The 26,837-nt window shown below is 46.7% G+C and overlaps 1 protein-coding gene across 1 annotated transcript in view; it reads left to right on the top strand.

The window, feature by feature from the left end:
* The first annotated feature begins 447 nt into the window (after positions 1-447).
* FER1L5 (fer-1 like family member 5) overlaps positions 448-26,837 on the top strand; it is a 100,067-nt gene continuing 73,677 nt past the window's right edge. Inside the window, exons 1-8 of the mRNA XM_075062003.1 lie at positions 448-462; positions 1,867-1,958; positions 2,551-2,663; positions 10,048-10,169; positions 10,577-10,705; positions 11,212-11,274; positions 20,454-20,504; positions 24,157-24,187. Of these exons, the coding sequence (XP_074918104.1) occupies positions 448-462; positions 1,867-1,958; positions 2,551-2,663; positions 10,048-10,169; positions 10,577-10,705; positions 11,212-11,274; positions 20,454-20,504; positions 24,157-24,187 (616 nt within the window). The remainder of the gene's footprint in view (positions 463-1,866; positions 1,959-2,550; positions 2,664-10,047; positions 10,170-10,576; positions 10,706-11,211; positions 11,275-20,453; positions 20,505-24,156; positions 24,188-26,837) is intronic.

Here is a 26,837-nt window from a genome sequence, read left to right as displayed (position 1 = left end):
GACTCCATGCTGCAAGTACATTTGTCAAGTTTAGGTTCAATATTAGACAAAGGTTTCTAACCATCAGAGGAGTGAAGTTCTGGAGCAGCCTCCCAAGGGGAGCAGTGGGAGGCAAAATCCTACCTGGTTTCAAGACTGAACTTGATAAGTTTGTGGTGGGGATGGCCTGATGGGGCTGCCTACAATGGCACATAGCCGATATGTGCTAGCAGCAAATATCTCCAATGGCCGGAGATGGACACTAGATGGGGCAGGCTCTGAGCTACTACAGGGAATAATTTCCCAGCTGTCTGGCTAGTGGTTCTTGCCCACATGCTCAGGATCTAACCGATCACCAGATTTGGGGTTGGAAAGTAATTGTCCCTGGGTCAGATTGGCAGAGACCTGGGGGGGAGGGGTTCGCCTCCTTGCAGCATGGGGCACAGACAGAGGTGGAAGTAAGCCGGTATGGTCCAGTACGGTGTACCTGCAAGAGCCAGTACGCTGTGCCGGACTGGACTGGCTTTCGCGGCGGTGATTTAAAGGGCCCAGGGCCATTTAAATCACCACTGGAGCTCTGGCAGCCAGGTTCGGGTGGGAATTTAAAGGGCCTAGAGCTCCAGCCACTGTGGGAAGCCCCGGGTCCTTTAAAATACTGCCAGAGCTCCAGCAGCCACCATGGTGATTTAAAGGGCCTGGAGCTCCATGGTGGCTGGAGCCCCTGGCCCCTTAATTTGCCACTGAGCCCTGGGGCTCCCACCTGCCTCTGCAGCTGGGAGCTCCAGGGTGATTTAAAGGTCCTAAAGTTCCCAGCCACAGCCGTAGCCACACGCCCTTTAAATCTTGAAAGGCCCTGCCTCTTCCGGTTGAAGTCACGTCCCTGCTCACGACTCTGGTGTACCGGTAAGTCCTTTAAGTTACTTTCACCCCGGGCCCGGGTCACTTGCTGCTTTGAACTAGAGTAAATGGTGGATTCTCTATAACTTGGGGTCTTTAAACTATAATTTAAGGACTTCAGTAACTCAGCCAGAGGTTAGGGGTCTGTTACAGGAGTGGGTGGGTGAGGTTCTGTGTCCTGTATTGTGCAGCAGATCAGAGTAGATGATCACAATGGTCCCTTCTGGCCTTAAAATCTACAAGTAAGTCCCCCAGGCCACAGTGCGTCTACACTGCAAAAAAACATTCCCACAGCAGCGAGTCTCGGAGCCTGGGTCTACAGACGCAGGCTCAAAGGGCTCAGGCTACAGGGCTAAAAATAGTTGTGTAGACATTGGCACTCAGGCTCTGAGACCTGCCCCTTCACTGGGCTTCAGAGCCTGGACCCCAGCCCAAGTGGAAACATGTCCATGGCTATTTTTAGCCCTGTAGCCTGAGCCCGGTGAGCCTAAGTCTATAGACTCACTGCTGCAGGTGTTTCTTTGCAGTGTAGACATACCCAGAATAGCAGACTGAGCAACATGAGTTAATAAGAGAAGAGGGAAAAGCTGAGCCCACAGGGAAGCAGTGACCCAGAGAGAGCAGACATGCAACAGGGGCCAATCAACAGCCCCCAAGGGGCTGGTCTTCCAGCTGGTTTTCATCAGGCAATTGCAAGGGGCAGAACAATTGATTTGGAGGCCCTCTCACAAGGCTTGGTGTTTTCGTGACTGCCAGCCCAGGCTTTCTTCTACAAACTCACAAGCATCCCCCACTTGGTTGGAATGCTTTGGGCGCTATTTATGTTTAACCTGGGCAACAATTCTAGATCTGCTTCTTTTTGTCTCCTTGCCCATCTCCGGGGCTTGATTCAGATGTCACTCTGGTGTAAATCGGGAGTAACTCCAGTGTCCGATCAGGATCAGACCCACAGTGCATGGTGAAGTGTATATTGTGTTGCTTCCCCTGCAGACGTTGGTGTGGTTCCTGAGTGATCAGCCCCTGGACAGCGCTTCCTTTGTGGACATACAACTCCGGAAGTGGGGTCACATGGCTACAGAAAGGTGAATCATCAACAGCAAGTAAAGACGGAACCTCTTGGGCAATTTTGGAGGAGGTCCCTTCTTGATCTTTTTGCAGCCTTGTGTATCCACATGTACTCTCCCATCCCCACGCACATACTACAGTATTTTCCTTCCAGTCAAGGAGACCAGAGACCTTGTTGTTCCTTCTTCTAAAGCTTTGTCTCAACTAGGAACGTGGTCACGTAGCTTGGATTCAACACATGCCAGTTAACCCTGACCTAAGCTTTGCTGCCTTTCCTGGGCAAGACAAAGACTAAATGATCATTTCCAAGTAGCAGCAATTCTGCCCTCCCCCCAAATACTCCCTCAAAATTGGAATGTACCAGCCCCTGCCCCTGCCCAGGACCCTCTCCCTGCAAAGAGTGGACTCTGGCACTGAGGAATCTAACCAAGTCTTTTGTATGGCATTAATCGCTGGTTCACAGGGCTTCTCTATCCTTTAAAAGCAGAACACTGGCTACCATTCTTGCACCTTGAGACTCTCACTGAGACCATCAGGGTGAGACTCCCTTCCTGGGATTGTTGAGGGGAATGCTAGTGCTACTGACAAGCAGATGTTTCTATCCTCCAGGGATCTGGGCTCTGCTACTGTATTTCTAACATCTCTTGCTGCAAAACCAAGCAGCATCCTCACCCTGAAGGACCTGCCTCTTCTGGACCGTGGCCACCAGCCAACAGGCGTAAGTAAGAAGGGTAACCCTCACTTTAGAGAAGGGGCATCCTATGGTCTTATATAGATGCAACAAATGAGCCAAAGTTGTTACCGTAACCCAGTCATTGTCCAAGGTCAAACAGTGTCCAAAAATGTCCAGGGTTTGGTATGCAGAGATCTCAGCCTGCTTTGTACCATGGCAAACCCACCAGGAAACAACATTTTAACCTTTTACTAAAGGTACAGAAAATAGGGGGGGGGACAGTGAAAGCCTTTGAAATGCAAAATATTAAGTAAGGCATTCCTTTGAACCACATCCCTTGTTCCCGTTCCCTTTAGCTGGAGAGAGCTTTTAGAAGGGAAACCTTCCCTTTCCCCTCGTATTTGAGTCTGTTAGAAAGTATCAAAGATGATAATAACTGTCCTTGGTGGGGGAAAGAAGTTAGTTGAGCTGGCTGGAGCTGCTGTCTGTCCAATCCCATTTCATCCCAGGTAGGGGTTGGGATCCAGCCAGAGCCGGCAGAGTGGTGATGTCATCTGGGTCCCTCTCCCTGGCCTGGTCTGGTTAGGACATCGCTTGGCATCATGGCATCCCAAGAGATGGGCGGGGTGGCAGCCATAATAATAAGCTCACTCCAGTAGCCAATTTTTCTCCTCAAAGTCTCTTTCTTTAAGGACCCTGTGAGGCAGTGCCCTCTCTGGCCAAGCATGGCACAGCCTCTGGGCTCACAGCCTAGTGGGACTAATAGTCTGTTCCTGGTGACTGGGAGGCTACCTTTTCTCCACTCCCAATTCCATCAGGGGGTGAGTAGGGGAACCCAGGCCTGCCCAATCCACTCGGTTCCACCTCAGGCCCTTAAGCCAGATAAGCAGGATCAGGATTCTTCAACTTTGACAATGCCCTGAGCTCCTTCCTACCTTCTCCTGGATCTCTGCGGGCTGTCAGTCAGTTCGTCCCGTCTTGGGCTGTTGTCTCTGGGTGGCTCTTTGGTAGCTTGCTGGCAGAAGCTCCTTTCTGCAGCCTGCTCACTCTGGTAGCCACCCTGTCCCACTGCTTCCCAGCTGTTGAGAGACTGCCAATCAGTAGTGGCCGGCAGTGCCTATATTAACCCTTTGATTGTTGGGCTAGCATGGGGTACATACACCCCATGACAGACTCACAAAGGGATTGGTGGGTAGAATAACCCCTCCCCTCTTGTTATCAGGCATGATCTTAAAACAGTCCTTGAGTTATATCAGGAGGCCTTTTTCTTGGGACTAATTCAGTCTGTCTGCCTCCCGTTTGGACTTTTGCTCAGCAACGTTTGTTCTTATAGGTAATTGTGACATCTTATAAACTCATTCTCACTTTTTACAGTTCAATTCGAAATTAGGGTAAATTTGTAGACCAAATTATCACAATAGTGTTGTTGTCAGATGCTACTGGTGTGGTGCTCTGCTCTGTTTAATGTTGATATCAATCGGCTGCGTGCGCGTGTTCCCTCTGTGTGCTGCCCCAGCTCTGCACAGATTCCTGACACAGCAGACCCCAAGAGAACCCCCAATGACCACAGACTCTAGTAAGGTATGAAGGCACGTTGGCCAGGTTTATTGTCAAACGAAGCACAGTAATAGTTCCCTCTAGACTTTACTCTACAGGACATACTACGAATATGTGCCCCCTGGCAATGGACTAAGCTCAGTTGGTGGCGGGACTTTCCACTGCCCCCTAGGCTGGACAAAGACATCCACTAAGGGATGCATTCTTATACAGAGGTACAAACAAGTTACACATCACTCCTGATGTATTGAGATGCAACCCCTCTACTAGAAAGGTGCCGCCTCTCACCTTGTACATGTTGGTTCGAACAAAACAACTCTATCCATTGTATTACCCTTTTGGCCCTGTCATTGGGATGGGTCAGCCCGTTCCTTGTTATCTGTGTGGCATGTACAAGTATGTGAATGTTCTGTTATCTGGTGTCCAGTACCTTTAGGTATGTCTCTTTTTGCAGCATCAGCCCTTTCCTTGCCGCTTCTGCGAGCAGGGCCTGCCTCTGGCTCACAGCTTAACTTTGTTTTATGTTAGCAAAGTCTTGACCATTACTTTAGTTCAGGCCTCATATCGGGCCTCTGATAAGGGTTTACATTTCAGGGCTTCATCTTACTACAAGTGTAGCTTTTTATTTTTATTTAACGTGAATTTAGTGATGTTGTTTTACACTACGTGAGTTCGGCTATGGTGGCTACAGTCTCAAGTTCAACAGAGTTACCTCTGCCACTTGTTTCAGATCTAGAGCATATAGGAACACATGAACACCAAGGAAAGTAACACAGACACTCACAAGAACCAGGTCTAATATCTTTTATCAATTTTATCCAAGTTACCAGCAAAGTTACGAATATCACAGCATATACAAATGCTAGCTATGTCCATGCACGTATTACAGCTACAGTCATACTCACATTGTCCTAGACAGTGTTGGGGTCTCTCCTGGATTGATCATCAGTAGAGGGATGGTTCCTGCTGGAGTTTTCCCCGTCTGTAAAATGGGTCTAATGACTGTAACCCAGGTCAATGAGTCTGATGAAAAAGGGAGCCACACTTGTTGCCGGGTAGATGAGAGATGGTGAAAACTGCAGTGTGCTCACCTTGCCAACTGTGTTGAGCCTTATAATTGGGTGAACCTTGGGGGATGAAAGACTGACTAACATGATCGGTAGGATGAGGAGGAGGACAACTCTGTCCGAGGGGAGTGCAGGTGATCCCCCGACTGTCTCCCCTGTCTGAGGGGCATGTCAGGTGGAGACACCACCAGTTAGTAGCTAAGGATGCAGGCCGTTGAAACCTCTGTGGCCAAAGCTGAGGGACACCGGGTGAGGGGTCCTGTTGATGATTAGCTGCTCTTGCACCATCTTGACCCACCTGACAGTGGGTATGGAATCCTGTAATCATTGTTTGTGAAGCACTTTGGGATCCTCAAGCGAGGGAAGTTGAAGAAGTGAAGAAGGTCTGTGGCATGCTCAGAGGAGAAGAGTGTTATCTACTAAGTTTCACTCACCCTGCCCTGTTCCTGTAAAGCACTAAAGCAGAGGAACCCAAACTGTTTTTTGCTGAGTCTCCATTTGAATATTCATGTCCCAGGCACGGCCGCCTCGGCACAGGGCAAAGGGGAGACCTGGGTGGTGTCAGTTTGAAGCCCATGTGGGAAGTGGGGTGGAACCACCACGTTGGGGGAGGAAGCTCACACATCCCTGTCAAATCCCAGCTGCCTGGAGTAGGAACTTGTGGGCATGCATGGTGACTCCACCCTCTCCCAGCACACATGCATGGGCCAGGTGTGGGGCCAGGACACGGGCACCGCAGCCATGTTGATTCCCAGCAGGGAAGGGAGGGTGAGAGACAGAGAGCTGGGGGGTGACTTCTTGCAATGCTGTGTGGGTCCTGTGGAGCAGGCTGGGCAGCAAGATGGCGGGACAGCACTGGACATGCTGGGTAATGGTAACAGTGATGGGGACCCCAGGACCAGCATCCTCGCACTCACCCTGCCCCAGGGCACTTGGGGGGTGGGGGTGGGCACCTGGGGAATTGAACTAACACACACTGGTTACCCCAATGGTCCCCAATCCTTTTACCTCGCCGCCAGGTCGCGGCTCCAGGAAGCGGGGATGTGGACAGGGATAAGGGGGCCCAGGCTGGGGCCCCTGCTGGGAGAAGGGGTGTGTTTGGTAGCAGAGCCCCAGGGCCAGCAGCCAAGACCCTAGGCACAGGGCCGGCAGCTGTGGCCAGGAGCAGAGCTGGGCAGTGCTCCTTCCCTGCTCCCTCATGGGCACTGGCAGGCCCCAGCCACACAACAGTGCACGTTCCTCTGTGCCCCCCTAGAGGGCGCGTCCCACAGTTTGAGCACCTCTGCACCAGAGGAAAAGCCCCATGCACCCTTAGAGTAACGGGTAGTGTTTGGGGCCATTACCATATTGCAAACAAACAGAGCCAGCATGGGATTTGTGTGCAACTCTGGGAGGGTACCCTGTGCTCTTGGGCCTTGAATAGTGTCACCACACCTACACCCAAACCAATGGAGGTGGTTTAATTCTATTTGTTGTTGAATTTCAGTGTACCATCAATTTAAGTGCCTCCTACACCCCTCCAGGACTCAAGGCGACAGGGGAGCCAGGAAAACAAAAAGCCAGTGGTGAAAGTAAGTGAGCATCTGCTGATTGGACCTTCCTGTGCTGTAAATGTAATTTATCATGTTTACATTTTCCAGATCAACTTGGCCTCGGTTTCTTGTGAGGGGAGTTTTCCTGAGTTTGGGGGAAAAGCATGCGGGGGAGGGGAAAAGTACCCCAACCTGACTCCATCTCACACATCCCCACCCCATAATGAGTATGTTACTGTTCCCACCAGTTCCAGAGACCATTATGATGCCCATTTCCTCCCTGTGCCATGTGGAATCATCTCCTAAGAGAAGTGGTAGAGGCCCCATTGCTTGCATCTAGTAAAACTGAACTGGACAAAGCCCTGGAGAATGAGCCACATGGGACAGCACCACCTGGCTCAGGAGAGGATGGGCAAGTGATCTGATAGGTGCTTTGCCAACTCTAATCTCTGTGGGTTGGGGCCACGCTTCGACGTTGGGAATGATGGTCTAGTCCCTACTTCCCCCTTGCTCCCTTGCAGAAGTGAAGTAGTAGCCCTTTGGCTAACATAGCTTGCTTCCCTCTCTGCACCAGCACTTGGACATGGGCTGACAGAGTGGGCAGGAATTACATTTGAGTGATACTTGTTGAACGTCTCATGCTGCCAGTACCAGAACATCCCTGGAATTTCTAAATATTATAGATGGCAATTTCCTAAATCTAGAAGTGCAGCATCCAACATGGAGGAATTCTATTTTAGACCTCATCTTAACAGATAAAGAGGAACTGATCACAGGACTAAAAATTAATGGTAGCTTAGGTAGAGAGGATCATGATTTGATCACCTATATAATGTGCAAACAGAATATAGTCCTGACAAGTTAGCCAGACAGACAGACTTGGTGCTTTAAGAGCCAAATTCACAAAACTGAAAACAATTATGATCCAAATAATCCGAGAGGGAGAATTTAATCAGGAAAATATGAAAGATCATTGGAAATTGTTTAAGAATACTGTAACAGATGTCCCCAAAGCTACAATCCCACAACCAGGAAAGAAGGCCATACCACTTAAAAAAAAAAAACCAACCTAATTTAGAGGAGAAATGAAGGTGGATATGAAAAATTAAAAAAATATACATAAATGGAAGACGGGGAAGTTGATAGTAATGAATATAAATCAGAAGCTATTAATTGTAGAAAATTGTAAAGAGAAGCAAAGGGAAAGGAGGAGAAATGTATGGCCAGCAGAGTTAAGGACAATAAAAAGGAGATTTTTAAGAATATTAGGAACAAAAAGAATCCTGACAATGGTATTGGTCCATTATTCAGTGGAAATGGTAGAATTATAAGTAATGAAGTAGAAAAGGCAGAAGTGTTCAATAACTATTTCTGGCATGCATTAGGGACAGAATAAAAACCTATTTGGGATGTAATTTCTTCATATGGTGATGACACTTTTTCCATTCTACTAGTATGCCATGAGGATGTTAAACAGAAGCATTTTTAAATTAAATTAAACATTTTTAAATCAGCAACTTCGGATAACTTGCATCCAAGAGTTTTTAAAGAGCTGTCTTAGGAGCTCACTGGACAGTTAATGTTAATTTTTCAATGAGTCTTGGAATACTGGGGAAGTTCAAAAAGTCTGGAAAAAGACTAGTATTGTGCCAATTTTTAAAAACAGTGAACGGGATGACCTGGGTAATTATGGGCCTGTCAGCCTGACATTGATCCTGGGCAAGGTAATAGAGCAGCTGATATGGAACTCAATAAAGAATTAAAGACAGGTGATATAATTAGTGCCAATCAACAAGGGTTTATGGAAAATACATCCTGTCAAACTAACTTTATATAATTTTACGATGGGAATGATATAAAATTAACACGGCACTCAGTAAATGGATTAAAAACTGACTAACTGATAGGTCTCAAAATGTAATTGTAAATGGGGAATCATCATTGACCAGGTGTGTTTCTAGTGTGGTCCTGCAGAGATCAGTTCTTGGCCCTATGCTAGTTAACATTTTTATCAATGACTTGGGAGAAAACTTAAAATCATCCTTGATAAAGTTTGCAGATGACACAAGAATTGGGGGAGTGATAAATAATGAAGAGGACCGGTCATTGATACAGAGTGATCTGGATACACTTGGTAAACTGAGCACAAGCAAACAATGTGTGTTTTAATATGACTAAATATAAAACAAAAAATGTAGGCCATACTTGCAGCACAGGGGGAGTCTATCCTGGGAAACAGTGACTAACTGGGGGGCCATGCATAAGATCCCAGAAAAATGCTGTGGCCAAAATGGCTAATGTGATCATTGGACACGTAAAAAGTAGGATTTTGAGTAGGAGTCAAGAGGTTATTTTATCTCTGTATTTGGCACCGGTATGACCACTGCTGGAATACTTTGTCCAGTTCTGGTGCCCTCAGTTCAGGAAAGATATTGATAAATTGGAAAGGATTCATAGAAGAGCCATAAGAGTGATCAACGGATTAGAAAATCTGCCTTATAGTGATAAACTAAATAGACGGAGCTCCTTGAGTCTAATAAAAACAAAGTTAAGAGGTGACTTAATCACAATCTGTCGGTATCTACATAGGGAACAAATATTTAATAATGGGCTCTTCAGTCTAGCGGAGAAAGGTATTACACAGTCAAATGGCTAGGAGTTTAAGCTAGACAAATTCAGACTGGAAAGAAGACATACATTTTTAACAGCAATGGTAATTAACCATTGGAAAAACTTACCAAAGGTCATGGTGGATTTTCCATCACTGGCAATTTTCAAATCAAGGCTGGATGTTTTTCTCTCAGTCCTCCCCCTGTCCAGCCCATATGCAGGCTCCAGCAACCTGGATAGCCTGCTCAGGTATTTACGGGATCTCCTTTTAGCCCTTATCCATCTGTGCAGTTGTGCAGCAAGACTCTCACTTGATCCCTGTGAAGATCAGAGCTCACCCCCCCATTGGCACAATGTGGTACGTGTGTATTGAGATCATTCAGACTGCATGTAATGGAGCATTTATATGGGACATGCTCTTAGGCTCCTCACACCCAATGATCTGTGTCCCAGATTCTGACTTAACTGCTTTGATCCTGAACACTCTGCAGCCACAGGCACAATGTATCAAACCAGTGAAATTAAAGCTCCCATGTCTGACACCGTCCTTGACAAAGCTGCCAAAGGAGGAGCAGAGAATGTTTGTTTTGACTTGCTCTGTGGGAAAGGATTATTCTTCTAGGTCATCCACCCCAGGTCAATCCATTCCCTTTCTGACCATCTCCAGGGGCACACAGTGGGGTCACCACAGCCATCCGGAGTATCACAGGAAAGGATCATCAGAGGGAAGGACTCAGTAGCAGAATAAATTCCAGAAGAGAACTCGCAGACAAAAAACAGGACTTCCAGGTATTGCGAACCATGGAAAAATTAGATCCGTCAAGGAGCGATTCCCCCCACCCCCATATAGCCTAGGCCCCGTGGTAAAGGTGGTCAATACATGGGTCTCAATGGCCAAGTCAGTCCTTTTCCCACAGCGATAGACCTAGTTTGCCAGAATTAGTTCCCTCTCCGTAGTAGGATATGAGGATCCCAGCCATATATTCCTTCATCCATGGGCTTCATCCTGCTACCTTGGATGGAGCTGATGCCTTGGAAAATGGATGATATTATTCTGGAGTTGCTTTGCCATTGGCATGTCCTGCCTCAGGTCAGGGTGGCGTTGAGACCAGTTCGAGCAGTGGAGCCCAGCTAAGCTAACAAAACATCCCTGCCCTGAGACCCTTTAAATCATACCGCTGTATTTCTCACTGCAGGTGCGTGTGAGGATCATTGAAGGCCGCCAGCTCCAGGGAAACAACATCAAGCCCGTGGTGAAGGTCTTCATCGGCGACCACGTGTACAGGACGAGAATCAAAACGGGGAACAACCCTTATTTTAATGAGGTGGGTGGGTATCATGTGGTTCCATGCCTGCTTTTGTGGACTTATCCAGCCTGTGCTGGGGAGGGCCCTCTAATCTGTGAGCCAATTTCAAATTCCACATAGGATGGCCCCAGGGCACCAGTTATTGAGAGAGTTGGAGACAAGATTGAGGAGGGATGCAGCCATCCCTGTGAGTTATAGTCTTCCTCCCCAGGACAGTGTCTGGATTGGACTCCTAAAGGGACTAATATGGGGTGATGCATGTAGGGTTGCCAGCCTCATAGAATCCTAAAATATCTGGGTTGGAAGGGACCTCAGGAGGTCATCTAGTCCAACCCTCTGCTCAAAGCAGCACCAACTCCCAACTAAATCCTGGAGTTTAAGATTATGTCATGTGATGAAAGCTCTGTGAATACATCCAACCAAAACTGACAACTCTGACTGCATGTGAGTGAAATCCTGAGCTCCCCAGAGAGCGCAGGCAGGTTTGGGACTGCGCTAAATTTACCTCTCCCTGTTTTTCTCAGATATTTTTCCAGAACTTCCATGAGACGCCTACTCAGCTCTTTGACGAGACCATAACCATACAGGTATGATAGTGAGACCAGAACCCTCTACCTCTGGAGCTGGCTTCCTGCATCTCACAACTCCCTGGCAGGACCTTCCCTGCTACTCCAGGTATAGGCCAGATGAAGGGCAGGAGACACCTTGCATCACTTCTCTTCTACCTGGTTGACCTGAGTCTCCCCTTTTACTCTCCTGGCACTGAAGAACCTTGAAGCACCCTGCCCTCTAACTCTTTTCTTCTAACAGTTGGTGTTGAGTCTGTTTGCTGATAGGCTAAACTTGATGTCACTCAGCATTAGTGGGCCATTACTATGCATTTCCTGAGCATGCTTAGTGGTGTCTTCTGACTGCATAAGAATTAACCATGGTTCATACATGGCTATCACGGGACACTGTAACATGAGTCTTGGTACAAGGGTGGAGTGGGTCAAAGCAACTATAGATTAGCAAGAGTTTTTTGTCCTGAGAGGAAACTAAACATATTGCCCCAAGCCAACTCCATCTAAGGACAGAAAGTAAAATCTTGCCCCCATAATAGGCTGTTTTACTGGTGCTGAATTCAACAGACAAAACTTCAGTTGTATGCAAGAAATTCCAGAAAACTGGAAGAGTGCATATGTTGTACCAGCATTCAAAGATTATGTCTACCCTGCAAAAAATCCCTGTGGCAGCATGTCTCAGAGCCCAGGTTTCCAGCCTCAAGCTCACAGGACTCGCACTATGGCACTAAAAATAGTCACATAGATGTTCCCACTTGGGCTCTGAAGCCCACCCTCTGCCCTGGGCTCCAGCCCATTTGGGAACGTCTACACAACTGTTTTTAGACTGTAGCACAAGTCCAGCAATTCAGAGTGTGTAGATCCAGGCTCCGAGAGTCACTGCTGTGGGGTGTTTTTGCAGTGTAGATGTACCCAAAAAGAGTAAGTGGGAAGACCAGGGTAACTATAGGCCGGTTAGCCTGACATCAATCTTAGATGGAAAATAATGGAAAAGTTGATATGGGAGTCAACTGATATTGAATTAAAGGCTAAGAATATAATAAAATACTGGTCAACATAGTTTTATGGAAAAGAGGGCTTGTCAAACAATCCTGGTTTCTTGCTTTGCCGAGGTTACACGTTGGTGGGTAAAGGTAACTGAGTAGCTGTAATAGACTTAGCCTGTGGTAAGTGTAATCGGGCGCAGACTCACCCCTGCGGGTCCTCCTGCTGGTTGTCTTGGGGAATTAGCTTCCAGCCTCTGGAGCGCCCCCTGTCAGCCGGTGTCGCGCTACCGCTGGCCCCCGTGTCCCTACCAGACCCTGGGTGACCCTTTCAGTGGGTGCTGCCCCCTGACAGTACCCCTACTGTTTCTCCGGGTCTCCTCACTCAGGGGAACCCCCACTCACTACCCCCACCTTGCCTCACTCATAGGCTACTGCCAGTCCCCAACTTGCCCTGGGCCAGACTGCAGTGTCAGCCACACATCACAGGCAAGGTTGGGTTGGACCTGCTGCCTCCCCCTATTGCTAGGCTGCCCCTTTGCAACCCCAGTACTTATCTTAGGCCCTCAGCTAGGCCTGCAGCCTGGGGGTTTTCCAGGCTGGAGCTCCCCAGCTCCTCTAATCTTCCCCCAGCCCTGCTCCACTCTCAGTACCCTGCTCAGCTCCCTAGCAGCCAGGCCCTTCTCTCTCTACAAGCAGAGAGAGACTCTTTGGGCTTTTGGCTCGCAGTCTCTTATAGGGACCAGCTGGGCCAGATTGAGGCATGGCCCCAGCTGTTACTGCCTTCCCCAATCAGCCCAGGCTTTGCTTCCCAGCCTCAGCCCTCTCCCAGGCCGGCTTTAACCCTTCCAGGGCTGGAGCGGGCGACTGCCCCGCTACAGTAAGGCATATGACTTAGCACTGCATAACAGAGACTAGAAGACCTAATGATCCCTTCTGGCCTTGAAATTGGTGAAAGAGTGAATCAGACGTGATGTGCCAGGGGAAAGAGAGCAACCAGCATGTTCATTGGACACAGTATCCTAGCATCGATTTAAATGGGTTTACTCCCAAGTTACACCAGTGTGAGACTGGAGCCAGGAGCAATATCTGAGTGATCAAGGTACCCAGGGGGCCACAACAAAACATACCAGGGAGTCATGAAAAATCTTCTCTTATTTGACCCTTGGAGGGGTGAACTGTTCTTGAGGTGAACATAAGAGCAGCCATACTGGGTCAGACCAAAGATCCAGCTAGCCCAATATCATGTTATCTGACAGTGGCCAATGCCAGGTGCCCCAGAGAGAATGAAGAGAACAGTTAATCATCAAATCATCCATCCCCTGTCGCCCATTCCCAGCTTCTGGCAAACAGAGGGTAGGGGCCCCATTCCTGCCCATCCTGGCTAATAGCCATTGATGAACCTATCCTCCATAAACTTATCTAGTTCTTTTTTGCACCCTGTTATAGTCTTGGCCTTCACAACCTCCCAGGCAAAGAGTTCCACAGGTTGACTGTATGCAGAAATACTTCATTTTGTTCGTTTTCAACCTGCTGGTCTCAGAACCCCAAGGTAAAAGGGCACTGGGGTCCAGGAGGGATACAGGGCCTGAGGCAGGTGAGACACGGGCCGGCAGAGGGTGCTCTGAGCCTGGAAAAGAGCTAGTTCCGAGATGACTAGCAGGAGGTGCCACACCAGTGAGTCTTTGCGCTCTGCTACACTCAGGTTTAGGAATCTCCCTCACCTCCTCGGCCATGAAGAGTGATGTGAAGAATTAATTTAGTTTCTCTGCAATGGTCTTATCGTCCTTGAGTGCTCCTTTAGCACCTTGATCGTCCAGTGGCCCCACTGGTTGTTTAGCAGCTTCCTGCATCTGATGTACTTAAAAACAATTTTTGCTATTACTTTTTGAGTCTTTGGCTAGCTCTTCTTCACATTCTTTTTTAGTATTTCTAATTATATTTTTACACTTCATTTGCCAGAGTTTATGTTCCTTTCTATTTTCCTCACTAGGATTTAACTTTCACTTTTAAAGGATGCCTTTTTGTGTCTCACTGCTTCTGTATTCCAATTTTTATAGCCTCTCTAATCTCCTTGAGCATTTCACAGTCACTATCACTATCCTGGTCAGGTGGTCAGTAATATATTCCGACTGCTATATTCTTATTATTCCAGCATGGAATTACTATCCATAGAGATTCTATGGTACAGTTTGGTTCATTTAAGGTTTTCACTTCATTTGATTCTACACTTTCTTTCACATATAGTGCCCCTTCCTCATCATTACGACCTGTTCTGTCCTTCCGATATATTTTTGTACCCTGCTATTACTGTGTCCCATTGAGTATCTTCATTCCACCAAGTTTCTGTGATGCCTATTACATCAATATCATCATTCAATACGAGGCTCTCTAGTTCACCCATCTTATTATTTTGACTTCTAGCATTTGTATATAAGCACTTTAAAAATGTGTCACTTTTTAGCTGTCTGCCATTACATGATCTAATTGAATGGGACTTTTTTCATTTGACTGTTTCTCATCAGATCCTGCCTGTATTTCATCATCTTCCATCCTCTCCTCCTTACCAGGACATAGAGAATCTCCATTAATAGATCCTCCCCTCAGGGGGGTGTCTGTCCAAACCATGTGCTCCTCTGCACCTGTCGGCTTTCCCCCAGCCCTTAGTTTAAAAACTACACTACGACCTTTTTAATGTTAAATGCCAGCAATCTGGTTCCATTTTGGTTTAGATGGAGCCCATCCTTCCTGTATAGGCTCCCCCTTTCCCAAAAGTTTCCTCAGTTCCTAATCAATCTAAACCCCTCCTCCCTACACCATCATCTCAGCTACACATTGAGACCCTGCAGTTTGCCTGTGTAACTGGCCCTTTGCGTGGAACTGGAAGCATCTCAGAGAATGCTACCATGGAGGTCCTGGACTTCAATCTCTTACCTAGCAGCTTAAATTTGGCCTCCAGGACATCTCTCCTATCCTTCCCTATGTCATTGGTACCTACATGTACCACGACCACTGGCTTCTTCCCAGCACTACACATAAGTCTGTCTAGATGTCTCGAGAGATCCACAACCTTCGCACCAAGCAGGCAAGTCACTATACGGTTCTCTTGGTCATCGCAAACCCAGCTATCTGTATTTCTAATGACTGAATCCCCCATAACTAGTACCTGTCTCTTCCTAATAACTGGAGTTCCCTCCCCTGAAGAGGTATCCTCAGTGTGAGAGGATACCCCAACATCATCTGGAAAGAGGGTTCCAACTATGGGATCGTTTCCCTCTGCTCCGGTTGGATATTCTCCTTCCCTGAGACTTTCATCCTCCTCAACAGCACAGAGGCTATCAGACCGGGGATGGGACTCTTCTACTGTGTCCCGGAAAGTCTCATCTATGTACCTCTCTGTCTCTCTTAGCTCCTCCAGTTCAGCCACTCTGGTCTCCAAAGCCCATACATGGTCTGTGAGGGCCAGGAGCTCCTTGCACCGAATGCACACAAACGCCACCTGCCCATAGGGCAGGTAATCATACATGCTGCAAGAAACTAGGTAGCCCCCACTCTGTTGATGGATGTCTGCCTGCATTCTCTTTTTATGCCTGAAGCGTGTTTCTTTGTTGTTGTTTTTGTTTTTATCAGGGGGTGTTTTTGGCTTTATGTTTAAAGAATCTTAAGTGTATCTAGGCACACACACACACACACTCTCCCTCTAAACTCCCTCACAAAACTACCCTGTGACACAGTGAGCCACTGTGTGATAATGAATCATCTTATTACCCCCTGCCTCCAGCATGAGGGAGCCTTGCCAATGGTGGGTGGGTGCCAGCTCCCTGAAATCACCAGCCTTTCAGACACTTAAGCCCTCTCCTCTGGGCTAGGCCAGCCCTGTCTTTGCCTTGCAGGTTAACAAGAGGTGCCCCTAGTCCCCAAGTCCTTTTGAAGTATTCTTGATATCCAGCCTCTGACACTGGCTACTCACACAAATCCTGGAACTTCTGCCCCAGTTTGCCAGTTTGACTTTAAATCACTGCATCTGTGCAATGCACAGCACTTGTGAGCACCTCTAATAAAACAAAAAAGTTCATTTAAGAAAGAATAAAGATTCCACCAGAAACAAGAGAGTGGCGGAAACAAATGATCACAATATAAACCAAAATCATAAACAGCGCACTAGGACCTACGTTTATTAACAGTTCCCTTTCCTAGCTAATAAAGGAAGTTTTCCCCAAAAGTTCAGTCGGTGATTGGAACCAAGATCCAAACCTTCCTGAAAACTCCCTAGCCCCCCAAGATGTCTCCTCGGTGAATGGATACAGAGGACCTCTCTCCACTAGGTGTTATACTGAAACAGTCTTTTGAGTCTATTCACAGACAGAGTGATTCTCCGTCTGTTATAATGTCTCTTTTTCACCTCCAAGTGGTTTCAACTTTTTGCAGTTGTTTGTTCTGGTTTTCCATTGATAGTCTTGAGATGGAACAAGGCTGGTGCCTTGCATACCTCACTGGTTAACCTGGGAGGAGTGACAACTCCCTCCTGCCAGAAAGGGCCATCACCGAAACAATTTATCCCCTAGTAACTAACTTTTACTCCAAGTCCATAAAGCATACAGTCAGTATAGTTACATTATTTCTGAAAAGTATCAGAGAGGTAGCCATGTTAGACTGGATCTGTAAAAAGCAACAAAGAGTCCTATGGCATCTTATAGACTAACAGAGGTATTGGAGCATAAACTTTCGTGGGTGAATACTCACTTGGTCGGATGCATGTGACAGAACAGAACAGAACAGAATGAGCCATAAACAGAGCAAGGGGGAGAGAAGCCTAAGGAGAGGAAGCATGCTAGTTACAGGATAGGATCAGAAATAGGATTAATGAGGGAGTATATTTGCTATAATAAAGTTGGGTGTCTGAGATGTGCGTTTGTTACTATGTATAAAGTTTATAGTTTATTCAGATTGGTGTCAGTGTCCTGATCACCATGTGCAGAACATAATCACCTAAGCAGTTCCAACGGTCTGAAATACATTATTCCTGAAATAGTCCTGTACATACATTTCATATTATGAATCTTGACAAGTTGTGAGTTTTCTATAGATGCATTACATGTTACTCTTTATGAATAAATACCCCATAAGTCGTGTTTGGTGTAGTGAGTTTGTCAGGCCTGAGATGCGAGTTGTTTGCAGAAACAGCGGGCTGTCTGCCAATGGGCCTCTGTCACAAGGGGGACCCAGGACTTGGCCCCAAAGTAAATACATCATTGGGTCAAAGTGGAGAGGGCGAGGAGCTTTCCTGTGTAATTGGAGTTCTTTCTGATGGTGCAAGCACAAAAGTAGATCCCGTCAAACTAATTTCATGTCTTTTTTTTTTTATGAGATTACAAGTTTTGTTGATAAAGGTAATAAGATTGATGTAATATACTTAGACAGTAGTAAGGCATTTGACTTTTTGTTGCACAATATTTTGATTAAGAAATTAGAATGATACAAAATCAACATGACACATTATGTAGATTAAAAACTGTCTACTGATAGGTCTCAAAATGTAATTGTAAAAAGGGAATCATCATCAAGCGGGTGTATTGCTAGTGGGATTTTTGGCCCTGTGCTGTTTAACATTTTCATCAATGACCTCGAAGAAAACAAAATCATCACTGATAAAGTTTGCAGGTGATGCAAAAATTGGGTGATGGGTAGGTAATGAAGAGGACAGGTCAGTTATACAGAGCTATCTGGGTCACTTGATTAGCTGTGTGCAAGCTAACAATGTGTTTAATATGGCTAAATATAAATGTATACATCTGGGAATGAAATGTAGGCCATGTTTACAGGATGAGAGACTCTGTTCTTGAAAGCAGTGACACTTGGGGTTTGTGGTAGATAATCAGCTGAATGTGAGCTCCCAGCGTCATGCTGTGGCCCCAAGGGCTAATGCAATCCTTGTGTGCATAAACAGGAGAGTATGGAGGTGTTTTACCTCCGTTAATTGTTACTCCAGGAACAGAGTGATCCCCGAGTAGCTCTCCTGTTGCTTACTTCTGGGTTCCCTAAATATTAACCTATTAATCTGTTCTAGCAAGGTGAAAGTAGAATTGCCAGGGTTTACCAAGGATCTCCCTAGGCCCTTCAGGAAATTTCCCAGGATAGACTTGATCTGTTTACCCTTGGGAAGACGCAGATACAGCCTTCCATTCAAAGGATTAACACACAGGCAGTATATTTCCAAAACAAAAATATTTGTATTATTACTGACAATAGGTTCAGCAATAATGGAGTTGTTAAATGTAAATCCCTATGAAGCACTGAATAGAAATTGCATCGATTAAACAAGTTATCAGCACATCCTACAGCGCAGGTATACAAGTTAAAGTACCCTGTCAAGTCATACCATTGAAATGGCTTAGGTGATTATGTTCTGCACATGGTGTCAGGACACTGACACCAATCTGAATAAACTTTATACATAGTAACAAACACACACCCCAGACACTCAACTTTGTTATAGAAAACATACTCCCTCATTAATCCTATTTCTGTCCTGTATCTTATCCTATAACTAGCATGCTTCTTCTCCTTAGGCTTCTCTCCCCCCTGCGCTGTCTACAGCCCGTTCTGTTCTGTCCTGTCACTGGTGCTGCAGCTTCTGCTGCTTCTTTCAGGTCGTCTTCTCTGCTGTTCTTTGCCCTTTTAGGTTTCTTTCTTCTGATCCGATCTTCTCCTGGTTCCCCATCTTGACTGACTTTTGCCTGCCGCCTGCCTGCCTTTTATTCAGTTTTACCAGCCGCTAAACCCTTTCAGATTGGCTTGTTTCCCAATCCCAATGTGAGCATACTCTATCTTCCAATCACCTTTAAACCCTCTCTGATTGGTCCATACTTGTAGTCCAATCACAACTGCTAAATCTGGCTGTCAGTCAAAGCTGTTACATAACAAGTCTTAGTGTTATAGTCTGTTTACTGTTATGGTCTGGTGACCCTCACCTAGTTTTGGACTGACCCCGCCCTGCATAGGGGGAGTGACCTTTACCCCAGGCTACACTTGTCTGCCAACATACTTGCTATAGGCTAAATTGAAACTGATGCCTCACTCTCTTTGGCTATGTGCCAACATTTTACCAAACTATTAAACTGTAAACAATTACCTTATCCCTTTCACTATGTATCCAATTGTTAATTTATGCATCTTAACATTAAGCTCTACTGTTGCCACCATATTCCTTCCCAATTTCGTTCATTTTATTTTCGCTCTTCCCCCATTTTCAGTTAATGGTGGCAAAGCAACGTTTTCAGCGCTGTGCTTAGGAAAACAGAGCAGCTCAAAATCTCTCTTATCAGTGAGATCAATACTAGAATACTGTGTCCACTTTTGTGCCTGCATTTTAAGATAGATGTTGATAAACTGGAGAAGGTTCAGAGGAGAGACACGAGAACATTTAAGGAGTAGAAAACATGCCTTATAGTGAGAGACTCCAGGACCTCAATCTATTTTGCTTATCAAAAAGGTAGGTTAAGGAGCGTGTGAGGTATCCAGTGACTTGATCACAGTCTATAAGTTCCTGCATGAGGAAATGAAATTTGAAAACAGAGAGCTCTTCAGTCTAGCAGCCAAAGGTATAACAAAATCCAATAGATGAAAGTTGAAGCCAGGCAAATACAGGGGCAAATTTTTAACCCTGAGTGTAATTAACCATTGAAACAACTTATCAGAGGTCATGGTGGATTCTCCATCACTGACCATTTTTAAATCGAGATTGGATGTTTTAGAAAAACATCTGCTCTAGTTCAACCGCAGCTATTGGACTCAAAGAAGGAATTAATGCGGGGAAGTCCGGTGGCCTGTGTTATGCAGGACGAGAAGATCACAATGGTTCCTTCTAGCCTTTAGACTTATGACTCTATGAACTTTATGTTCACAGAGCCTAGTTGCCATTTTGGGCTTTCAAGACTTGAAGTCCAATTCTTCTCTGCTTTGCACCTTATGCAGTCATTTCTCCTGTGCAAGGTGCTTGGAGAATTCTGATTGTGTAGCATTTTACGCCGGTGTAAGTGATGAGACAGGGTGCCAGGTATTGAAGAATCAGTCCTACAGACCCTTCATGTCAGCACCACGGAGCTGGGAATTGTGGGTAATAGAGCCATCATGCTGTCCCTCAGGTGGGTGGCGGCGAAGACAGGGGCTTCGCCTCCTAGCACAGGAACAGTGAACCAAAGTTTTGGATTTGTTTGCTAGGTGCTAAACTCAAGGGCTGTGCGAGCGGATTCCATCATTGGAGTGTTCAAGGTGAGTGACACCAGATGTAAGCATCTTGGCAGAGCCAGGTGACTGTACCACGCCAGCAGATATTTTCCTGATGATGTTGCATGCATGGATGTGGCAACCTGCATAGAGGCAATGCTCACTCCCAAGTAGAGCTGGTTGAGAATTTGCTGGGAGGGAGGGAGAGAGAAAGAGAGACCAATGCATCTCAGAATAGCCAATAGCCAGGTGGTTAGGGTCCTCACCTAGGGTATGGGAGACCCACCTTCATGTCCTTCCTCTGAATCAGGCAGAGCAGGGACCTGAGCTATTTTCTCCTCCATTGCAGCTGAGTGCCCTTCCCAGTGGGCTGTTCTAGTGGTGTGTACTCATGCTCTCTGTTTTTTTGTGAAAGGTTTCAAAGAGCTCTGCTTGTCCCAGTGCAAAACAAAACAAAGGCCAAAACTTTGAAAAGGTGTGAAACAGGATTCTTGTTTTCTGGCCAGCCCTGCTCCCAAGAGGCTCTTTAGGAATCATCTGTTGTCTCCGAGTAGCGATCTCCACAACTGGTTACAGTTCTCCAGTGGGTCAATAATTTATCCTTACTCCAGTCATTCATTGCAATTCTACCTATGAACTCTCTCCCCCTTACCTTGCTCCTGCCTCTGGCACACTGTGGTAACATGGGGATGAAATTGTCTGTCTTGTCCACTGTAACATATGTTCCTAGATTTTTGTCCCTGTCTCTTTCCTAGTCAGTCACCACTTTTCTAGGCAGCCAGGAATTACCTCAGCTACTGCTGACTGAAGCTGGTCAGGCACTTTTTGACAAAATCTTGGTTTTCTGAAACTGGGCGTTTTCACAGAAACACATCTATTTTGACTAAACTTTTGCCAGAAAGGTTTCTCAGGTCCAGGATGGGATTTCTGATCAAAATTAGAGCAAGAGACTGCCAAAATAGCTACTTGTCTAGAGCACGCCTGGGATGTAGGAGTCTATGGGCTTGTCTCCACTTACCAGGGGATCGACACATGGCGACTGATCCACCAGGGGTCAATTTAGTGAGTCTAGAGAAGACCCACTAATTCAACTGCCGATTGCTCTCCCATCAACTCCGGTACTCCACTGGAACGAAAAGAATAAAGTAAGTAAATGGGAGAGTTTCTCCCGTCGACCCAGCACGGTGTAGACACCGCAATAAGTCAGTCTAAGGTACGTCAACTCCAGCTACGTTATTCATGTAGCTGGAGTTGCGTAACTTAGGTCGACTTAGCCCCATAGTTGAGACCTGCCCTAAGGTTCAAGTCCCTAGCCTGAATGAAGGGAATGCCTTAGAAGGCCAGCTACTCGCCATTCTGGGATGGGCTAGTCAATCCCTCTCCCCAGTTCACAAGGTATTAGTTTTGTTCTGCATCAGAATGGAAGCAAATGTTGAAACATCAAGATTTTTCATTAAATCTTGTTTTGGGGCCAGTCCAATTCCCCCACCCCATTTCCCAGTACCACACATGTACCTCAGTACCCCTCTTCAGGTTAGACCCCCCCTCCCCCAATCCGGGATGCCCCCTGATGTGCTGGGGTCCCATTTAGCCCTCCGGCCCTGCAAGCCTGGGTTTCCCTTGCACTGGGTTGCTGTGCCAGGCTCTCAAACCCCTTTCCAGCACACACCCAGGCAAGACCACACCCAGCTGCAGACACGACTGCAGTCAGATCTGTGTGAAAGGATTCACCCTGCACTCATGTGCACACCCCCTGTGAAGAGGTAAATCCCAGATAATATTGTCTTGCACTGTAAAGAAATCTATACAGTGTAAGTTAGTAAATTCATCCCCTCCCTCAACGTGGAGGAAGAGATGCACAACTTCTTGCCTCCATCCCCAGTTAGAAATTGCACAAACTGGGTTTAATAATAAACCAAGTTTATTAACTATAAAAGGCAGATTGTAAGTGATTATAAGGGATAGCCAACAGAACAAAGCAGATTACTAAGCAAATAAAACAAACCGTGCAAACTAAGCTTGATTCGCTAAAGAAACATGTTACAAAATGTAATTTCTCCCCCAAATGTTGACGTAGGCAGGATGCAGAGTTTCTGTAGCTCAGAGTTCCAGTTATTTCTCTTTACAGACTAGTCTCCTCTGTCTCAGTGTGGACTCAGCCCTTGCCTTTCCCACAGCTCAGTTCCTTTGTCTCTTCAGGTACTTTCAGCAGTCTTTCTTCTTGGATAGGCAATGGAGGAGGGTCTCAAGGGCCTTGCCTCTCAGCCTTAAATAGAATAGACATAAGGCGGGAAGCCTATGTTTCCAGTGGAAAAGTACCAGCAGTGTCTAAGGGGGTATTTTTCATCAAGTGACATTATCACCAGGCGTTGTAGTGTTCCTGCAGCATCCCAGGAAGCTCCTCAGGGAGGTGGGAGATTAGTATCTTCAGCGTTCTATTGTCCTTCCTAAATGGCTCATTCAGGAAGATTGCCTGCTGTCTGGTGGGCATTTCTCCAAGTACAGACACCCTCCGACTCACACAATCGATCTGTTCCGGAAAGCCTTGCGTAACTCAAATTTTGCATGAGTCGGAAACGTATACCCATACGTTATGCAAAAATTTTCAGAACTCGAAAATCCTATTTCTGGCTTATGGAACTTTTTCCGTAAGTGCAAATTTGCGTAAGCTGGGTCTTGCATAACCCGGGGAGCATCTGTACACACACAGTTGTAATTGTTACATAATCAATATTCCTAACTTCAGATACAGAAATGATGCAGGCACACAAATTGGATAATCACAGTCAGTAGGAACTTTTCCAGTGATCTCACATGAGCCATCTTGCATAAAGTATATCTTAGTTATGCCATATTCATCTCATAAGCATAGTTCTATAAAGAATATGGAGCATCGTGTCACAATAGAAATGAGTAGAACGGGAGCAACAGCAGCTAGCTGAGCTCTGTTTTGCCTTTGATTTAGCTTCTCTTAGGCTTGGGCTCTGTACACGCTATTGCTTACGTCAGTATAAATGATGTCACTCGGTGGTATGAATGAGTCACCCCATGAGTGACATACGTTACGCCAACCTCAGCGCCGGTGGGGACATAGCTACTGTCACGCATGGGGCTGGAGTAATTAAGTCAACAGGAGAGCTCTTTCCTCTGAGTTAGAGCATCCGCACTACCAGTGCTACAGCATGCAGCTGCATTGGTACAGCTGTGCCACTGTACACTCTGCAGCGTCGCCATAGCCTGGATCTACACACCCCTGAGCGACGCACTTATACTGACCTAAACCCTGGCGTAGACAGTGCTAGGCCAGTGGGAGGGCTTCTCCTGTCGCCATAGCTACCGCCTACATTCTCCCATCAGTGTAGTCACATCTTCATGAAGTGCTGCAGCAGAGAAGCTGCCAATGAAACGCTGCAGCACTGTAAGTCGAGACAAGCACCTAGCGTCAGCATGGCCTTGTGCTATGTTTTTAAATACAGAACAAGGAGTCAAGCGGGCCAGGGTCTATTCCAGGCTCTGCCGTTTTGCCACGCTGTGCCTCATTTTCCCCACCTGTACGGGGATCCTAGTTACCTGATGGGGGGCTGCGTGGTTTAAAGCACTGGAGGATCCTAAGAGGGAGAGTGTAGGGGGAATGCCAGGTGGTGTTGTTGTTCTCCTAGGGCAGATCCCCTAACATGTTCCATTTCCCTCTCCACAGCTTGAGGTTGGCCGTGTGTACGACTCTACTGGTAGGTGAAGGCTGTTCGGTGGAGCCGTTAGACTATTAGATGGGCTGGGCTGTTGGAAGTGCCTGGGTACCAAGGAAGATACAAACCAGGATTTCAAACCAATCCCAGTTGCCCTGCGTTTATTTTCACCCTTGGGACTCCAGGTGCACAAACCAACCAGAGACCTCTGCACTGATGCAATCACCCAGATTCTTTATTTCCAGTGTACTTTCCCACCACCTTCTAGCTACAACCAACCTCAGGGACTGCTAGCTCCTGCAGCCAGGAGAGGAGAGTTCCCACTCCCTCTCTTTCTTTCTCCCGTGGCTTCTTTCTTGCCAGCCTTTATGTAGCCCCTGGCTAACGAGGCCGGCAGCTGTTCCCCGTTTGCCAATCAGCAATGGACTTAGCCAGCCAGCTTCAATACCCCTTTCTTGATTGGAGCTGGCGTGACAGAGCCCTGGCTCAGATTTTCTTAGCCAGCACCCTGTCACCAAGGCCGGCTCCAGGGGTTTCGCCGCCCCAAGCAGCCAAAAAAAAAAAAAAAAGCCGCGATAGTGATCTGCAGCAATTCAGCGGGAGGTCCTTCACTCTGAGTTGGAGTGAGGGACCCTCTGCCAAATTGCTGCCGAATACCTGAAAGTGCCACCCCAAGCACCTGCTTGAGAAGCTGGTGCCTGGAGCCAGCCCTGCCTGTCACAGGAACAAAGATCTGATAATGGGCTCTTCTGTCTAGCAGAGGAAGGTCTAACATGACCTAATGGCTGGGAGTTGAAGCTAGACAAGTTGACTGGAAATAAGGTGCAGTTTTTTAATGGAGAGAGTAATTAACAGTTACAATTTACCAAGGGTCATGGTGGATTCTCCATGACTGACTATTTTTAAACCAAGATGGGATGTTTTTCTAAAAGATCTGCTGCAGGAATTATTGTGGGGCAGGTTTCTGGCCTGTACTCTCCAGGGGCTCAGACAAGACCATAGAATATCAGGGTTGGAAGGGACCTCAGGAGGTATCTGGTCCAACCCCCTGCTCAAAGCAGGACCAACACCAACTAAATCATCCCAGCCAAGGCTTTGTCAAGCCTGACCTTAAAAACCTCTAAGGAAGGAGATTCCACCATCTCCCTAGGTAACCCATTCCAGTGCTTCACCACCCTCCTAGTGAAATAGTTTTTCCTAATATCCAACCTAGACCTCCCCCACGGCAACGTGAGACCATTGCTCCTTGTTCTGTCATCTGCCGCTACTGAGAATAGCCGAGCTCCATCCTCTTTGGAACCCCCTGTGATGGATTTGGGCCCTTTGGGGTGTCACCTTATGTGCTGGGGTGCCACTGAGTCACCCTGTTCTGCCAACCTGGGTCTCCTTTACCTGGCCTTGCTGGGCTAGGCTCACAACCCTCTTCCAGCCAAGCTGACAGGCAGGACCACACCCAGCTGCAGAGAGACAGAGACCTGCTCTGGGAAGATTCAGCCTTAGGGGCTCCCTCAACACTCTGGTGCCCGCTTCCTTTAAGGGGGACAAACCCAAAGGTTTTATGAAATTCACCCCCTCCCTCAATGTGGAGGGAGATATGCTCAACGTCTTTTCCCCTACCCCCAGGTAGAAATTACATAAACTGGGTTATATTACAAACAAGAAATAAGTGTATTAACTACAAAAGGTGAATTTTAAGTGAATATAAGAAATGACGGACAGAACAAAGCAGATTACTGAGCAAATAAAACAAAGTACACAAGCTAAGCTCAATAGCCTTAAGAAACAGGTTACACAATGTAAATTCTCACCCTAGGCAGGTTGCAAAGTTTCTGTGGTTCAGAATTCCAGTTATATTCCTTTTCAGACTGGACCCCTGTCTCAGTCTGAGCTCCCCTTCAGGTGGTGTTTGCAGTCTTTCTTCTTGGGGAGACAGGCCATGGAAAGGAGGAGTCCCTTTGTCTTCCTCCCCACCCTTCCCTTTCCTTCCCGTGGAACGTTATAAGAAGTCCCAGGTAATGTTTAGTATCAGGTGACAGACTACCTGACTCTGTAGTATCACAGTGTCCATGAGTCAGTGGCAGTATGGAGGGTCTGCAGGAAGGCCAAACCTTTTCACAGCCCATTGTCCTCGCTGATGGGCCTTCCACCCTGTCTGGCTTTTACATTTTGTACCTGAAGTGTTGGCAGTGGGTGTCACCCAAAGAAGCATAGATGAAATACAGATACATAGTCACTGTTACTAACTTCAGATACAGAAATGTTACAGGCCCACAAATTGGATAATCGCATTCAGTAAATTATAACCTTTCCAGTGCATACAGCTAAATTCCAGTGATATCCTACATGACCCATCTTGCATAAAGTACACCTCAGTTATGACATGTTCATATCATAAGCATATTTTCATAAAAAATATGGAGTGAAAGATCATACCCCTCTTCAGGTAGTTGACGGGTGCTATCAAATACTCCCTCACTCTTCTCTACTGCAGACTAAATAACCCCAGTTCCCTCAGCCTCTCCTCATAAGTCATGTGCCCCAGCCCCCTGATCATTTTCGTTGCCCTCCACTGGACTCTCTCCAATTTGTCCACAGCCTGTAGCGGGGGGGCCGGAACTGGACGCAATACTCCAGATGTGGCCTCACCAGTGCCAAATAGAGGGGAATAATCACTTCCCTCGATCTGCTGACA

The sequence above is a fragment of the Chelonoidis abingdonii genome, chromosome 2, assembly GCF_003597395.2.
Source record: "Chelonoidis abingdonii isolate Lonesome George chromosome 2, CheloAbing_2.0, whole genome shotgun sequence".
Lineage (NCBI taxonomy): Eukaryota > Metazoa > Chordata > Testudines > Testudinidae > Chelonoidis > Chelonoidis abingdonii.
Note: the sequence above shows the minus strand (reverse complement) of the source record. Positions and strands in the feature narration are given on the sequence as shown.